This window comes from Pristiophorus japonicus, chromosome 13 (assembly GCF_044704955.1).
Source record: "Pristiophorus japonicus isolate sPriJap1 chromosome 13, sPriJap1.hap1, whole genome shotgun sequence".
In the NCBI taxonomy this organism is placed as follows: domain Eukaryota; kingdom Metazoa; phylum Chordata; class Chondrichthyes; family Pristiophoridae; genus Pristiophorus; species Pristiophorus japonicus.
Window position 1 is genome coordinate 159191434 of NC_091989.1, and position 19037 is coordinate 159210470.

Sequence of the window (19037 nt, forward strand, 5' to 3'; positions counted from 1 at the left end):
AGATTTATAATCAAACTTACACGTATCCCTCGGGAGATCCTAATAGTAAAAGGTACTTTAAAGAAGAATTAAATTTGATGGGCAAGTATAAAACCACAATTATTGCCAGTTTGAGTTTCTTAATAACTTTTATTTGCATGGCCTATAAATCTCCACCTGAACAAACTATATGGACTTGCCGTGTTAGAGTGACATTCAATTTCCCACTGAGTATTAGCTAGTGTCTTTGACCTGTAAAAGGACATATCCTGATCTACTTTTTAAAGATTTTACATAATAATTTTAAACAGATAAAAACTAGAACTGTATAAAAGGTAGCAAACCATATTTTGAGCATCAATTTACGGTTGCATAGAGCTTTTGTAAGATTAGGAAATGGAGGAAATTGGCCGTGAGTCACCTTAAAGGATGCTCCATGTCTTACGCACGGTTTAATTGTGGAATCAGAATTAGTTTGGCTTTTGTGAAAGAATAGTCATTACAGGTAATGTTAACAGAGTTCGTTGATTTGGAATGGAACGTTTGGTGCACAAAAGTATATTTGCTGAATAACAATGGAAAATACATAATATAATAGTCAATAATAAGTTATTTTGGTGGGGAAGGATGTAAACCCATCAATGTTGACTTTTGGCAAGAGGCAACTAAAACTCTGCTTAGCTTTTGTGTAATAATTAAGCATTTAGTGCATAACATATTCAAAATTCAACTCTGGTTTTATTCAAGATCCTCACTATTATGTATGCAACCCTAGGTAACCTGTATCATACCGCCACCAGAGGGCATACCTGTTGGAGTCCCAAGGGATCCCAGCATCCCTTGGGAGCACTGTATATAAGCAGGTCTCCCGTGCTGTACCAACACTCTGGAGTTTGAATAAAGGAGCTAAGGCCACATTTATGCATGTCCACAGTACTTCGTTACATTACTTTATTATAAGCATAACAACTGGCGACGAGATAACGAACAATCACATGAAAATGCAGAGGACTGTTGGTATCCTGGAGAAATTCTCGGAAGGGAACGATTGGGAGGCCTTCGTGGAGCAACTCGACCAATACTTTGTGGCCAACGAGCTAGAAAGGGACGAGAATGCTGTCAAACGAAGGGCGATCCTCCTCACCGTCTGTGGGGCAGCAACCTATGGCCTCATGAAGAATTTTCTAGCTCCGGTGAAACCAACAACCAAATCGTATGAAGAACTGTGTACATTGGTCCAGGGCACCTAAATCTGAAGGAAAACGTTCTGATGGCAAGGTATCGATTTTATACGTGTCAACGGTCTGAAGGCCAGGAAGTGGCGAGCTAATTCGCCGAACTAAGGCGCCGAACTAATGCAGGACATTGCGAATTCGATGGATTCCTTGAGCAAATGCTAAGAGACTTCTTTGTGCTTGGCATTGGCCATGAGGTTATCCTTCGCAAACTACTGACTGTTGAAATACCGAACCTGAGCAAAGCCATAACGATAGCCCAGGAATTTATGTCCACCAGCGATAGCACCAAACAAATTTCGCAGCATAAAGAAGTTTCGGCAAGTACTATACACAAAGTCACTTCATTTTCAGGCAGGAAGGCTTACGGCAGAACATACACACCTGCAGTTGCACGACCTCAGATGACCCAGAGTCCGTCATCAAACGTTAATGCGAGACAGTTAACACCTTGTTGGCGCTGCAGAGGTGATCATCGAGCCCATCAATGCCGCTTCAAACACTATGTGTGCAATGGCTGTGGAACAATGGGACACCTTCCAGCAAATGTGCAGACGAGCTGCAAACCCTGCAAACCACCACGTTGCAGAGGAGGATTGATCCATGGCGGATCAGGCTGAACTAGAGACTCGAACCGAGGAGGCAGAACTGTGCGGGGTACACACCTTCACCACGAAATGTCCATCAATCATGCTAAAAGTCGAACTGGACGGAATTCCAGTATCCATGGAACTGGACACGGGTGCGAGTCAGTCTATCATGAGCAAAAAGGTCTTCGACAGGCTGTGATGTAACAAGGCACACAGGCCCAACCTTAGCCCCATTCATACCAAGCTAAGAACTTACACTAAAGAGCTGATCCGTGTTATTGGCAGCACCGCAGTAAAAGTCTCCTATGATGGAGCAGTGCACGAACTCTCACTATGCATTGTACCAGGAGATGGCCCCACACTGTTCGGCAGAAGCTGGCTGGGAAAAATCCGCTGGAACTGGGACGACATCCAAGCGCTTTCGTCTGTCGACGACGCCTCATGTGCCCAGGTTCTGAGCAAGTTCCCGTCGTTGTTTGAGCCAGGCATCGGAAGTTTCTCGGGGGCAAAGGTGCAGATCCATTTGGTTCCCGGTACACGACCCATCCACCACAAGGCTCAGGCGGTGCCATATATGATGCAAGAGAAAGTGGAAATTGAGCTGGACAGGCTGCAGCGAGAAGGCATCATCGTGCCGGTGGAGTTCAACGAGTGGGCCAGTCCGATTGTTCCAGTTCTCAAAGGCGATGGCACGGTCAGTATTTGTGGGGACTATAAAGTAACGATTAACCGTTTTTCGCTACAGGACCAGTACCCGCTACCCAAGGCAGAGGACCTATTTGCGACACTGGCAGGAGGGAAGACGTTCACCAAGTTGGACCTGACCTCGGCCTATATGACGCAGGAGCTGGCGAAATCTTTGAAAGGCCTCACCTGCATCAACACGCACAAAGGTCTGTTCATCTACAATAGATGCCCATTTGGGATTCGATCGGCCGCGGCAATCTTTCAAAGGAACATGGAGAGTCTGCTAAAGTCGGTTCCGCGCACCGTGGTTTTCCAGGACGACATACTGGTCATAGGTCGGGACACCATCGAACACTTGAAGAACCTGGAAGAGGTTCTAAGTCGGCTAGATTGCGTGGAACTCGGGTTGAAACGCTCGAAGTGTGTTTTCCTGGCGCCAGAAGTCGTGTTCTTAGGTAGAAGAATCACGGCAGACGGCATCAGACCCACCGACGTCAAGATGGAGGCCATCAAGAACGCGCCGAGACCACAGAACGTGACGGAGCTGAGGGCGTTCCTGGGACTCCTCAACTATTTCAGTAATTTCGTATCCGGGTTAAGCAACTTGCTAGAACCACTACATGTGCTGCTACGCAAGGGAGATGACTGGGTATGGGGGAAATCACAAGAGGCTGCTTTTGAGAAAGCTAGAAATCTATTATGTTCCAACAAACTGCTTGTTTTGTATAACCCATGTAAACGTTTAGTGCTAGCTTATGATGCGTCTTCGTACGGGGTCGGATGTGTGTTACAACAAGCAAACGAATCGGGAACATTGCAACTGGTCGCCTATGCATCCAGGAGTTTGTCCAAGGTCGAAAGGGCCTACAGCATGATTGAAAAAGAAGCTCTGGCATGCGTTTATGGGCTGAAAGAAATGCACCAGTATCTGTTTGGTCTCAAGTTTGAGTTAGAAATTGACCATAAGCCGCTCATATCGCTATTCTCAGAGAGCAAAGGGATTAATACCAATGCCTCCGCCCGCATCCAAAGATGGGCGCTCATGCTGTCTGCATATAAATGTGTAATCCGCCACAGACCAGGCACAGAGAACTGCACTGATGCTCTCAGGCGGCTACCATTGCCCACCACCGGGGTGGAAATGACACAGCCTGCAGACTTGCTCTTGGTGATGGATGCATTTGAAAATGAAAAGTCACCCGTTACGGCCCGCCAGATCAGGACCTGGACCAGCCAGAATCCTTTACTGTCCCTTGTAAAAAGCTGTGACCTCCATGGGAGCTGGTCCAGCGTCCCAGCGGAGATGCATGAAGAGATCAAGCCGTTCCAGCGGCACAAAGACGAAATGTCCATACAGGCGGACTGTTTTTGTGGGGCAAACGTGTGATTTTGCCTAAGAAAGGCAGGGAAATGTTCATACGCGACCTACATAGTACCCACCCAGGCATAGTAATGATGAAAGCTATAGCCAGATCCTATGTGTGGTGACCCGGCATCGACTCAGACTTGGAGTCATGCGTGCGCCAATGCAACACTTGCTCTCAACTGAGCAATGCACCCAGGGAGGCACCGCTAAGTTTGTGGTCATAGCCTTCCAAACTGTGGTCTAGGATCCACGTTGTCTTTGCGGGCCCGTTTCTAAGCAAAATGTTTTTGGTTGTTGTGGATGCTTATTCAAAATGGATTGAGTGTGTAATAATGTCTGTAAGCATGTCCACTGCCACCATCGAAAGCCTACGAGCCATGTTCGCCACGCACGGCCTGCCTGATGTCCTTATCAGCGACAATGGGTCGTGCTTCACCAGTGCTGAATTCAAGGAATTCATGACCCGCAATGGGATCAAGCACGTCACATCTGCCCCGTTCAAGCCCACATCCAATGGCCAGGCAGAATGGGCAGTCCAAACCATCAAGCAAAGCTTGAAACGTGTATTGGAAGGCTCCCTGCAGACCCACCTGTCCCGGGTCCTGCTCAGCTACCGCACCAGACCCCACTCACTCCCAGGGTTCTCCCAGCCGAGCTGCTCATGAAAAGGGCGCTCAAAACAAGGCTCTCACTTGTCCACCCTGATCTCCATGATCATGTTGAGAGCAGACAGCATCAAAAAAGCATGTACCATGATCGCGCAAACTTGTCACGCGATATTGAAGTCAATGACCCTGTATTTGTACTCAACTATGGACATGGTCCCAAATGGCTTGCTGGCACCGTCATAGCCAAAGAAGGGAGTAGGGTGTTTCAGGTCAAACTTGCTAATGGACTAACTTGCAGAAAGCATTTGGACCAAACCAAATTGTGATTCACAAACAGCCACGAGCAACCTGAAGAGGACACCACCAACTTTGACCCTCCAACACACACACAAGTGGCAACCGACATCATGGTCGACCACGAAGCTGAACTCACCATCCCCAGCAGCCCGGCAAGGCTGGCTGCCCAACCGCTCAGCGAAGAACTAACCAACTCACCCACACCTGCATTTATACTGAGACGATCGACAAGGGAGCGAAAAGCCCCAGATCGTCTCACCCTGTAAATAAGTGTACTATTGACTTTGGGAGGGAGTGATGTTATGTATGCAACCCTAGGTAACCTGTATGATACCGCTACTAGAGGGCCTACCTGTTGGAGTCCCAAGGGATCCCAGCATCCCTTGGGAGCACTGCATATAAGCAGGCCTCCCATGCTGTACCAACACTGTGGAGTTTGAACAAAGGAGCTAAGGCCACACTTACTTATGTCCACAGTACTTTGTTACATTACTTTATTATGAGCATAATACTCACAACATTCAAAAATCTTGCAACCATCAGTTTCTGTTGTGTTGTAAATCGATGCAAATTGCAAAACTCATGGATGTAAAATGCTGCACGACAGCCTATGGTCAAAATAGAATTATTATGGAAGACACACTGGGGCCGAAATTCAGGGTCTCAGAGACCTGTTACTGTCCGTTAGCGGCGGCCATGCGTCGGAATCCTGTGGCCGCCGCTTTGTGGTCAACTGGCCGACCCGACCCAAATTCAGGTCCGACCCGATACCGCTCAATGCTGATGAACGCTACAAACGCATCATCAGAATGCGCACTGCTGCTTTCCCTCACCTTAAAAATCCACCAACCAAAATTTAGATTGAAAACTCAATCCCCCGCTGCGCGGTGCCCCCGACAACTTTCTGTGTTGGTGCACCTTATCCCCAGTGAGTGCGGCCCGGCAGCACTTCAAGGGGAGGGCCCACTGCTGCGGCCACCGTGGAATAAATCTTGCCAGCCGACTTCCCGATCGGTCGGCAAGATAGTGCCCATGGGTTCGGCCGGGCCGCCAACGGGAAGCCTGGCGCCCCCTCGTGGGTGCCAGGCCACTGGCCTGGCTGAAACCTTCCTTGGTGGCCCAGTGGCTGAAGATGAAAACTGACAGATTCTCTCCCCTTTAACGGAGGGGAGAGATCGTGGTGACGCACATGCGCTGTGACGTCATCACTACTCCAACACTGATTGACAGCGGTGGAGTCCCGGTCCCGACCCAAATTCAGCCCCTCAGCCTGTCTTCCTGTCTATCTCCTGCCCCCACTATGACCGATTTCCTTTGGGATGTTGAAAATTTTTTAAAATCCTGAAAATCATCATCCAACCACATCATGGACCCCGAAAGGTAAGAACTTAAAAAAAATCATAGGTGCACCAGCTTTCTTGCGCTACTAAATTTCAGCCCCACAGTGCTGTTGTGAGTTTTTTCGAAACAGACTGTCAAAAAAAAATTCAGATTGACTGGAATAACGAGAACATATTCACATGGGCAGGGCATTTCACCACAGTGCTATGTGTTCCTGATTTGCAGAATACAACATAGTTCAGGATACATTTACCCAAATACTGCCATTTTGAAAATATCTGATTGGATTTGTCCCACTGAAGGCTTCAATATGTCTCATTTCAGAAACCAAACTAAAATATATTCAGATCTATTCTACAGAGTACAGTATTCATTATTTCAGTTAAATGTAAGCATGCGTTTGAGACCAGAGGTTTTCGTTACTGACTTTTACATCTATTTGGTTAACCTTTAGCAACCTGTTCAAACATATATTTAATATTAGGGGAGCACAGTGCACATTGACAGCTATGGTAATTCTACGCTGTTATCAATATCAAAATAATAGATGCAAATAAATGTTTCTAGACAAATAGGTGTTACCGCATCACAATTGTTAATGTAAACGCTTAGAAATGAGAATTTTCTGAGAAGTTCATGGAATGTATGGGAGAGAAACGGAATGGAGCAGCATTGGTGGCTGCAGAATGGGACGTCTAATCCCACCAAACTTTGCAGGGTCAGGCCTAGTTAAATATTTATAGTGAGCTTGTAGTGTGAATATTGTTTGTCATTGGAAGCCTGTACTGCGTTAGGGACTTGGAGACTTACAGCAGCTGTTGGGGAAGAAATTTCTGTGCAATCAGGAAAATGGAGCAGAGGCTGAGCAAAGCAGCATTTTTCACTGATGCATCCACAGAGATGTTGGTGAAGGAAACACAGCAGAGGACTCGGGGCTTGTTTGACAAGCAGAATGTCTGGGAAGAAATGGCACGGCACGTCAGTCCTCTCTCTCCCATCCTAAAGACATAGCTGCAAGTAAAGAAAAAGGTCAGGGATCTCACAAGATCAACTAAGGTAAGTTTCCACAGCATTACTTTATACTAAGTAGGTGGGAAAAGTATGTGTGCTACAAAATACTTCCTACGTAACACATTCATACAGTCTTTTGAACGGTTACCATGCATGCCCATTCTGCAGCAGGGCACACTGTAAAGCAGTAATTTAGCTCTGTTCCTATGCTCACATCCATCACCCAAAAAAACATTCCTTCTGAATTTTGCTGCATGTGCACATAATGACACCCTATGATGAGTTGCAGGGTGACCACTATATGTGCTCCTGACACTTGTATTCCTCAACTCTGGTCTTTGCTCATTGGCCAAGTAATCGAGTAACAAAAAAGTGTAGACGGGACTTGGAAGGGCAACGTACCAGGTCCTTGAATGCATTTTGGTGATCACTGGGCCAGAGGACATAGATTGAACGGGAAAAGGTGAAGTTACAGGCTACAGCTTAAGGCAAGTACGATCTCCTTCATGTTCTTTCTTGAAACTCATGCATTGCCTCACCGGCCGACACTCGGCTACAATGGCATGTAATATTGTAAATTTGCATCTAAGCAATATGTGAAGGGGTGTCATGTAACCAGAATCCTAACACATATGTTCCTTTTTACTTTATATAGGTATGCTACAGGATTCAGTGCTGTGTGCCAGTGGCTCAAAAGCTAGCACATCACAGCATTCCTTCTGATGCAAGCACCAGCACAGGTACTACCACCTCAGGGAATTTAGATGATGAGTTACAGGAGCATCTGCTGGATGATACACAAAGCATGCGTGAGGAGCAGTAGACGGCTGTAGCAGTGGAGGGCAGTGGAAGCTGCTGGCTGGGGAGCCAGCTTATGTCCTTCCTCAGGTGCAGAACCCTTGAATTTGGATCTCAAAGGGCTTGAATTTAAAAAAGGACGGTATAGGTATCTGAGCACCAGTGTTTTGCAGTTATTACAGGATATGCCAAACATCCAGCACAGTCTGAGGGCAAGTGTAATGGAGTCTACTATTTTGAGTAGCCATGGATAAGGATGTCTTGTCATTGCCGTTGACTATTGATCATGTTCATCATCATAGGCAATCCCTCGGAATCGAGGAAGACTTGCTTCCACTCTTAGCATGAGTTCTTAGGTGGCTGTACAGTCCAATATGAGAACCACAGTCTCTGTCACAGGTGGGACAGATAATCGTTGAAAGGGTGGGCAGGGAGCCTGGTTTGCCGCATGCCCTTCCGCTGCCTGCGCTTGATTTCTGCATGCTCTCAGCGACGATATTCGAGGAGCTCAGCGCCCTCCCGAATGCACTTCCTCCACTTAGGGTGGGCTATGGCCAAGGACTCCCAGGTGTCAATGGGGATGTCGCACTTTATCAGGGAGGCTTTGAGGGTGTCCTTGTAACGTTTCCTCTGCCCGCCTTTGGCTCGTTTGCCGTGGACGAGTTCCGAGTAGAGCGCTTGCATTGGGAGTCTTGTGTCTGGCATGCGAACTATGTGGCCTGCCCAGCGGAGCCGATCAAGTGTGGTCAGTGCTTCAATGCTGGGGATGTTGGTCTGGACGAGGATACTAATGTTTGTGCGTCTGTCCTCTCAGGGGATTTGCAGGATCTTGCAGAGACATCGCTGGTGGTATTTCTCCAGCGACTTGAGGTGTCTATTGTACATGGTCCACGTCTCTGAGCCATAAAGGAGGGCGGGTATTACTACGGCCCTGTAGACCATGAGCTTGGTGACAGTTTTGAGGGACTGATCTTCAAACACTCTTTTCCTCAGGCGGCCGAAGGCTGCACTGGTGCACTGGAGGTGGTGTTGGATCTCATCATCAATGCCTGCTCTTGTTGATAGGAGGCTCCCGAGATAGGGGAAGTGGTCCACGTTGTCCAAAGCCACGCCGTGGATCTTGATGTTTGGGGGGCAGTGCTGTGCGACGAGGATAGGCTGGTGGAGGACCTTTGTCTTATTAATGTTTAGCGTAAGGCCCATGCTTTCATACGCCTCGGTAAATATATCGACTATGTCCTGGATTTCAGCCTCTGTGTGTGCACAGACACAGGCTCGATGACAGAGCTACAGTTCATAAGAAGTAGGTCAAATCCAATCCGGACAATTAACGCCCCATCAGTCTACTATGTTATCAAGCGGCACTTAATCTGCTCACTGATGCTCAGTTTGGGTTCCACCAGGACCACTCGGCTCCAGACCTCATTACAGCCTTGCTCCAAACATTGACAAAAAAGCTGAATTCTAGAGGTGAGGTGAGAGTGACTGCCTTTGACATCAAGGCAGCATTTGACCGAGTGTGGCATCAAGGAGCCCAAATAAAATTAAAGTCAATAGGAATTAGGGGGGACAAACTGGTTGGAGTCAGGCCCAGCACAAAGGAAGATGGTTGTGAAGATCGCTGCAAGAGTTCCTGAGGGCAGTGTCCTAGGCCCAACCATCTTCAGCTGCTTCATCAATGACCTTTCCTCCATCATAAGGTCAGACGTGTGGATATTCGCTGATGATTGCACAGTGTTCAGTTCCATTCACAACTCCTCAGTCCATGCCCACATGCAGCAAGACTTGGATGACCTTCAGGTTTGGGTTGATAAGTGGCAAGTTACATTCGTGCCACACAAGTGCCAGGCATTGACAATCTCTAACAAGTGAGAGTCGAATCACCGGCCCTTGACATTCAACAGCATTACCATCGCTGAATCCCCCACCATCAACATCCTGGGGGTCACCATTGCCCAGAAACTTAACTGGACCAGCCACATAAATACTGTGGCTACAAGAGCAGGTCAGAGGCTGGGTATTCTGTGGCGAGTGTCTCACTTCCTGACTCCCCAAAGCCTTTGCACCATCTATAAGGCACATGTCAGGAGTGTGATGGAATACTCTCCACTTGCCTGGATGAGTGCAGCTCCAATAACACTCAAGAAGCTTGACACTATCCAAGACAAAGCAGCCCGCTTGATTGGCATTCCATCCACCATCTGAAACATTTACTCCCTGCAGCATTGGCGCACCGTGGTGGCAGTGTGTACCATCTACAAGATTCACTGCAGCAACTCGCCATGGCTTCTTCGTCAGCACCTCCCAAATCCGTGACCTCTACCAACTAGAAGCACAAGGGTAGCAGGCACATGGAAATACCATCACCTCCAAGTCACACACCATCCTGACTTAGAAATATATCGCCGTTCCTTCATCATCACTGGGTCAAAATCCTAGAACTTCCTCCCTAACAGCACTGTGGGAGTACCTTCACCACAGGGATTCAGCTGCTGTAGAACATTCTGAGGGGGGAGGGTGAACAGCCAGAGGTCGTGGTCCATATTGGTAGCAACGACATAAGTAGAAAGAAGGATGAGATCCTGCAGGCAGATTTTAGGGAGCTAGGAAAGAGTTTAAAAAGCAGGACTTCAAAAGGTAGTAATCTCTGGATTACTCCTGGTGCCACGCGCGAGTGCTTAGAAATAGGTGGATACAGCAGATGAATGCGTGGCTGGAGAGATGGTGCAGGAGTGAAGCCTTCAGATTCCTGGCACATTGGGGACAATTCTGGGGGAGGTGGGACCTGTACAGGCCAGACGGGTTGCACCTCAACAGAGTCGGTACCAATATCCTCGTGGGAGGGTTTGTGAGTGTTGTTGGGGAGAGTTTAAACTAAGTTGGCAGGGGGATGGGCACCAGGATGTAGCATTAGAAAGGAGAAACAAGAGCACAAAGGATTGGGAGAGACAGATAGCACTAAAGTAAGAAATACTAAGATATTAGGTTGGGTCAGACTAAGAGAGAACAGAGAATGGTTTAAAATAGGTTTACAATGTATGTATGTAAACAAGGTTGGTGAGCTACAGATGCAAATAGCCACATGGGAATATTATGTCGTGGCAATAATGGAGACCTGGGTCAAAAAAGGGCAGGATTGGGAATTCCTGGATATAGGGTGTTCAGGAAAGATGGGGAAGGAAAGATAGGTGTTGGTGTAGCAGTATTGCTTAAGGAGAATGTTAGTGCTGGAGAGAGAGGATATCCTAGAGGAGAGAAAGGCAGAATCTATTGGTTAGAGTTAATATACAATAGAGGTGCATTCGATAGGCCACTAACTAGTGGAAAAAATATGGAGGAGCAAACTTAAGAGAAATTACAGAGAGATGCAAGAACTATAGAGTAGTGATAATGGGGGACTTCAACTATCCTAATATAGACTGGGATCGTAATGGTGTAAAGGGCAGACAGGGAAGAATTTCTGAAGTGTGTTCAGGAGCACTTTCTTGATCAGTGTGTTTCTAGTCCAACGAGGGAAGAGCCATTGCTGGATCTGGTTCTGGGGAATGAGGAAGGTCAAGTAGAGCAAGTGTCAGTGGTTGAACATTTAGGGAACAGTGATCGTAGTATCATAAGGTTTAGATTAGCAATGGAAAATGGCAGGGAGCAATCTAGAGTAAAAGTACTTAATTGGAGGGTGGCAAATTTCAGTGGGATGAGAATGGATCTGGCCCGGGTAAATTGGAATCAAAGATTGGCAGGCAAAACGGTAGTGGAACAATGGGCTGCTTTTAAAGAGGAAATAATTCGGGTACAGTTGAGGTATATTCCCATTAGGGGAAAAGACAGGGCCACTCAAGTCAGAGCTCTCTGAATGATGAAACAGATAGAGAGTAAGATGAAGCGGAAAAAGCGCGCATGACAGATGTCAGCTCACGAATACATCTGAGAATCAGGCTAAATATAGAAAGTTCAGAGAAGAAGTGAAAAAGAAAATAAGAGGGGCAAAGAGAGGTTATGAGAGCAGAAAGGCAGCAAATATAAAAGGGAATCCAAGTCTTCTATAGGCATATAAATAGTAAACGGGTAGGAAGAGGGGTGGGGCCGATTCGGACCAAAAAGGAGACCTACGAATGGAAGCAGAGGGTATGGCTAAGGTACTAAATGAGTACTATACACTTGAAATATGCATCTACCACAACTAAAAACATCTTTCCCAGGAAGGGACCTGCAAAGTCAATGTGGATCCTAGACCATGGTTTGGATGGCCACGACTACAGACTCAGCGGCGATTTCGCTGGTGCTTTACTTAGTTGCATGCAAGTGTTGCACTGATGCACACATGATTCCAGATCAGGGTCAATTCCAGGACATCATACATGATACCTGGCAATGGCTTTCATCATGACAATACCTGGATGAGTGCTATGTAGATTATGTACAAATTTCTCTCTGCCTTTCTTAGGCATAACCCCACAGTAAACAATCTGACTGAATGGATAGTTTGTCTTTGCGACGGTTGTAAGGTTTGGTCTCATCACCCATTTGCTTGGGTATGGCAGACCAATCACTACTAAGGACACAATGTTTCACAACCGATAATATCGAGTCCTGGCTGGTCCAGGTCTTAACTTGTTGAGCCGTGACAGGAGTTCCTTCACTTTCAAAAGCATCCTTAACTAACAGTAGGTCTGCAGGTTGTGGAGTCTCCACCTCCGGTGTGGGCAATGGCAGACGGCTCAGTGCATCAGCACAATTCTCAGTGCCAAGTTTATGGTGAATGACATAATCATAGGCAGATAATGTCAACGCCCACCTCTGAATGTGGGGCGATGCATTGGTTTGGTATTGATACCTTTGTTTTCTGAAAACAAGGAAATGAGTGGTTTGTGATCTGTTTCCAGTTCAAACCGAAGACAAAACAGGTACTAATGCATCTTTTTAACCTCATACACACAGGCTATTGCTTATTTTTCTATTTTTCTACCATGCTGTAGGCTCTTTCCACCTTTGACAAACTTTTAGAAGCATACGCAACAGGTTGCAGTTTACCCGACTCATTAGCTTGCTGGAGTACACAACCAACTCCATATGACGAAGGATCATAGGCCAATACTAGACGCTTACACGGATCATAATGTACCAGCAGCTTGTTAGAGCAAAGCAGATTTGTAGCTTTTTCAAAAGCTCTATCTTGAGATGCACCGAAACCCAGTTGTCACCTTTTCTTAGCAGCATGTGCAGTGGCTCTAATGAAGTGCTCAATCTTGGTAGGAAATTACCAAAGTAGTTGAGTAGACCAAGGAACGAACGCAGCTCCATCACATTCTGAGGCTTGGGTGCATTTTTGATGGCCTTGGTTTTCGAGTCTGTAGGCCTGATGCCATCAGCAGCAATTTCGACTTCCGGTGCCATGAAGACGCACTTCGAACGTTTCAGTCTGAGTCCCACTTTATCCAGACAATGTAGAACCTCTTCCAGGTTGTTCAGATATTCGGCGGTGTCATGACCTGTGACCAGGATGTCATCTTGGAACACGACGGTTCTAGGGACGGACTTCAGTAGACTCTCCATGTTCCTCTGAAATATGGCTGCAGCCGAGCGAATTCCGAAAGGACACCTGTTGTAGATAAACAGTCCTTTATGAATGTTGATGCACATAAGTTTCTTCGACGTCTCGACCAGCTCCTGTGTCATGTAGGCCGACGTCAGATCCAGTTTAGTAAATTACTTTCCCCCAGCTAGCGTTGCAAACAGGTCATCAGCCTTTGGTAATGGGTATTGATCCTGTTTCGAAACTTGGTTGATCGTAACCTTGTAGTCTCCACAAATCCTGACAGTGCCATCACTCTTTAACACAGGAACAATGGGACTGATCCATTTGTTACATTCGACCGGTGATATGACCCCTTCATGCTGGAGTCTGTCCAGTTCGATTTTGTCCTTCTCCCTCACCATGTACGGAACTGCCCGAGCTTTACGATGGACGGGTCTTGCATCCGAGTCCACGTGGATCTGCACCTTGGCTCCCGTGAAATTGCCGATGCCTGGTTCAAACAGCGAGGGGAACTTGCTCAGCACTTGAGCACATGGAGTATCATCCTCCGACGATAACGCTTTGATTTCGTTCCAATTGCATTTGATTTTTTCTAACCAGTTCCTGCCGAACAGCGTTGGACCATTGGCTGGAACAATCCATAATGGTAAATCATGAACCGCACCATCATACGACACCTTGACTACTGCACTGCCAATCGGCGTTGAGTTCTTTAGTGTACGTACGCAACTTGTCATTGACTGGCCTCAGCATAGGCCTCACAGCCTTAGTATCCCACAGCTTGTCGAATGTCCTCTGGCTCATTATTGATTGACTCGCACCCATGTCCAATTGTATCGGTACCGGCACACCGTTAAGTTTCACATTAATCATTATCGGTTGGCTCTTTGTTAGGAACGAATACAGTCCATACACTTCCTCCTCTGGTATCTCGAATTGCATATCCGGATCCGTGCTACACTGGTCATCATCCTCCACGTGGTGTGTCGCAGCACGTTTGCTCAGTTGCGGACACATGCACTGGAGATGTCCCAATCTTGAACAGCCTTTACAAATGTACTGTTTAAACCGACACTGATGAGGCCAATGATTGCCCCCACAATGCCAATACAGTGAAATCGGATTCATTCCCATTGGCGGACTTTGGGCAGCCACAGGTTTTGCATATGCAGTCGAGTCGGCCCTGCCATATGCAGCTCTGCCAAACGACGATACAATTTTGTTTACAGTACTTGCCGGGTTCCATTTTCGATGATATCTGCTTTAAGTTTTTGTCCGTCGTTATGCATGCCTGGGCAATCATGATGGCTTTGCTCAAGTCCAGCGTCTCCGCCGCTTACGCAGATCACCTCGTGGTTGATGCCAATTACAAAGAAGTCCCGCAGCATGTTCCCCAACGCGTTTTCGAACTTACACGATCCAGCTAGACGTCTTAGGTCAGCAACGAATTCCGACACATTCTAGCCCTCAGAACGAACGTGTATGTAGAATCGATATCGTGAGATGATGATGCCTTCTTCTGGTTTGAGATGGTCACGTACCAGAGCACACAATTCCTCATAGTCCTTGTCTGTTGGACTTGCAGGCGAGAGAAGATTCTTTATGAGTCCATAGATTTTCGGACCGCAAACCGTGAGTAAGACCGCCCTGCGCCTAACTGCGTCAGTGGGTTCCTCCATTTTGTTGGCCACAAAGTACTGGTCCTGACGAGCTACAAAATCTGCCCAGTCCTCTCCTTCCATGAATCTCTCCAGAATTCCAATTGAGCTCATTTTTGCATGCAAAGGTTCATAAGTTACCTCGTCGCCAAATGTTATGTATATAATAACTCGATAGACTGAATACTGTAAACTAATACAGGTACAAACCTGGCTCAGCTTTATTAGGGCCCAAAGTGATTACATTACATGATGGCTTGTCTTTTATTCCTGGGTCGCACACAAGTGCGCACAGCTCAGTGACCTCCGACAGTGGCGCCACCTGTGGCTAGTAACCCAAAGCATACATAAATGACACCCATAGGCGCGTACGAGGTGCACACGCGCCCATGGGGTCCTTGCAAGTTCCAGGTTTAGGCGCATGCGCTTCGCTTGAATTCTCTTGACAGATCACATGCCTCCGAAACTAAAGGGGCTCCGTGGGTGGAGAATTGGACTATTTGCCAAACTCTTGCCCAGCTAATGCCCTTCAAATTCTTACGACTGATAAAAGCAGGTGCAAGGCCTGGTTTTTTTTCAGCGTAAGACATGTAAAGCACAGAATAATCTATATTTTTCAATAATTTAAACATTTAAAATCCTATTAAATAAGATAAGTTTATTTTTAGACCGTTTAAAATATGTAAATATATTTTTCAAAAAATGTAATGATTAATTTTAAATATGTGATGTTTTTAAAAAATTTATCTTAAGTGCTTGTGTGTTTTTGGAGGTATTCCCATTCATACTGGAATCACCGTAAGTATGAATGGGAATACCCCTACTCTGATAGGTTGGGCCAGCTCAGTTATGTGCACAAAGAGCATATGATGCTAACCCCCGGACCAACAGATACTTTCGTAGAAGTTTTTGCGGTCGGAGGCATCTGCCCATGGGAAGCTTCCGACTGCAGATTCTGGGCCATTATTTGCATTCATCTTTATCACTAAATATCTGCCTCTTTACATTATACACTGTGCTTGTAAAAGATGATGCAGACATTTTAATGCTCTCTACTTACCACATGTGCATTGGTTTTAAATCTTGCATTCAGATCTTCAGTTTCTCTTTCTAGCTCTCCTACTTGGTCTTTCAATTTCTGATATTGCCTTTGCAACTCCTGTTGTCTCGTTTGTTCTACTTTTAATTCTTCTCGAAGTCGGTTGCTCTCGGCTTCCTTCTGTTGAATCTAAAAGCAGGCAAAATCAGAAGTAAACAAACATAATTTGCATTAAATGATAAAACTCTGGGGTCAAAATTTAAACAACCCCAAGTGGGGGTGGGGAGAAAAGTTCAACTGGAGCATAGGGACTTACCCAGTCCTTTCCCGCCCTGATATGGCCAACTGCAATTTAAAATTACAGGCGGCAAGGACACCTGTCCGAAGCTGGTATGGTCCTCATTAAAATAAGCAGATGAAGCTCCAGTGACATCAGGGACCGAGCTGCTATTTTAACCTGAGGCCTGAATGGATAAGCAATGAAAGCTTCCCTGTTGTAACGTATGCATCTGTGAGTATGCTCACATGTTTGTAGAGCTGTTGTGGCCAAGCTGGCCATCAGTCGGTCCAGGCAGCGGGCGGTCATTCAGCCCGACTGCCTGCCTCGCTTCCGTGGTTACATCCGAATCAGGGTGTCCCTGGAGATGGAGCACACAGTGTCCATCGGTACGTTCGCGACCTTCCGCGAGAGGTGGGCACCGGAGGGACTGGGGTGCATCATTACCCCCAGCAACCAAATTTTAGTTTGAACCATTATTGTTAAAAGTTAATTTGTTTAAATTGTTGGTTTTAGTGCCCATTTTTTGGTCCCAAATTTGGCCCTCCGGTTTTTTCGGTGCATATCTGAGCCCCCTGCCGACATTTTACATCAGAAGCAGCGCCAAAAGAAATCCATGCGATCATGGCCGATTCTCGGGCCATCTGTGCAGCTGGCGTGGCGCAGAACAAAGAGGGGGGGCGGAGCTAGATCCCGGCACTGGAAACAGTGCCGGGCCCTCTGCACATGCGTGCTAGAGTCTGCGCGCATGTGCAGTAGCTCCTCGCAGGCCGTTTCTGCAAACGCGCGCTGCAGGCTGTGTGGTAGGGGCCGAAGCACACCGTCCCTCACCCTGGCCAAATGGGCCCCCTTATCGGTGGCCCGCTGTGTTCCCTAAGGTAGGAGTTTTTTTATTTGTTATTTACTGATTGATTTTGGTGCTTTAGGTGCAGGGTTCCTTCTATTTTTTTATTTTTTATTTATTGATTGCGTATTACTTTGGTCTTGGTGCTTTAGGTGCAGGGTTCTTTCTATTTTATTTGTTGATTAATTGCTTATTACTTTTTGTGTTTTGTTTGGTGCTTGGTGGTGCTTTAAATGTAGTTACTTGTGCCGATTCCTTAACTGTAAGTAATGTCTTTCTATGCGGATAAAAGTGGACACATACGCTGCCCTAAGTTAGTTCAGTACAACTTTTTTTCTGGCCAAATTGGCATAAATGGTGTAAGTGGCTGGGAACGCCTCCTTTTGAAAGAAAAGCTGACCTAACAAAAAACGTAACTAACTCACTTACACTGGCGCAAATTAAATGGCCATATTTGCAACTAAAAAGATACACCAGAAAAATCAAGTTACGCCAAAAAAAACAGTGCAACTCATGGGGGAATTTGGGCCCAATAAGGGGACATTTGATTTACAGGTACAACCAAAATTGTTGGAGAGCTGTTGAGTTGGTAGTGGCTTAGTCAGTCACGTGACATTCACAAGACTCAATAAAACCCCAGCTGGGGGACCCACGATGAGGCAGGTGGTTGTGAGCCTGGTGGATGAACTGGTAATGTGTAGTGTGATTGTTAAACCTTTTGCAAATAAACCAACTAGTTATTAATAGTAATGTGTTGCTATGAATTCTTAAACAAAGAACCCATGAAGCAAATACATTACACCTGTCAGGCCAACCTACCAGGAACAGAACAGACCGATCAAGTTAAGTTTTAATTTTTTTTTAAGTTTGCTTGTGGGCCAGGAGAAACAGTTGTCGTGGTGCATATAGGTACCAACGATATAGGTAAAAAAACGGGATGAGGTCCTACGAGACGAATTTAGGGAGCTAGGAGCTAAATTAAAAAGTAGGACCTCAAAAGTAGTAATCTCAAGATTGCTACCAGTGCCACGTGCTAGTCAGGAGTGGCTTCAGGAGTGGTGCAGAAAGGAGGGATTCAAATTCCTGGAGCATTGGAATCGGTTCTGGGGGAGGTGGGACCAGTACAAACCGAACGGTCTGCACCTGGGCAGGACCGGAACCAATGTCCGAGGGGGAGTGTTTGCTCGTGTTGTTGGGGAGGAGTTAAACTAATATGGCAGGGGATGGGAATCTATGCAGGGAGACAGAGGGAAATAAAATGGAGTCAGAAGCAAAAGATAGAAAGGAGAATAGTAAAAGTGGAGGGCAGAGAAACCCAAGGCAAAAAACAAAAATGGCCACATTACAGCAAAATTCTAAAGGGGCAAAGTGTGTTTAAAAAGACAAGCCTCAGGGCTCTGTGCCTCAATGCAAGGAGTATTCGGAATAAGGTGGATGAATTAACTGCGCAGATAGCAGTTAACGGATACGATGTGATTGGCATCACGGAGACATGGCTCCAGGGTGACCAAGGCTGGGAACTCAACATCCAAGGGTATTCAGCATTTAGGAAGGATAGACAGAAAGGAAAAGGAGGCGGGGTGGCGTTGCTGGTTAAAGAGGAAATCAATGCAATTGTAAGGAAGGACATTAGCCTGGATGATGTGGAGTCGGTATGGGTGGAGCTGCGGAATTCCAAAGGGCAGAAAACGCTAGTGGCAGTTGTGTACAGACCACCAAATAGTAGTAGTGAGGTTGGGGACAGCATCAAACAAGAAATAAGGGATGTGTG

General features: G+C 46.5%; 1 protein-coding gene across 3 annotated transcripts in view; it reads right to left on the bottom strand.

The window, feature by feature from the left end:
* The window catches only part of LOC139278942 (early endosome antigen 1), a 1017310-nt gene that overhangs the window by 106553 nt on the left and 891720 nt on the right, over nucleotides 1–19037 (bottom strand). For all 3 annotated transcript variants that reach the window (XM_070898220.1, XM_070898221.1, XM_070898219.1), the window contains one exon: nucleotides 16167–16334. In XM_070898220.1, the coding sequence (XP_070754321.1) occupies nucleotides 16167–16334 (168 nt within the window). The remainder of the gene's footprint in view (nucleotides 1–16166; nucleotides 16335–19037) is intronic.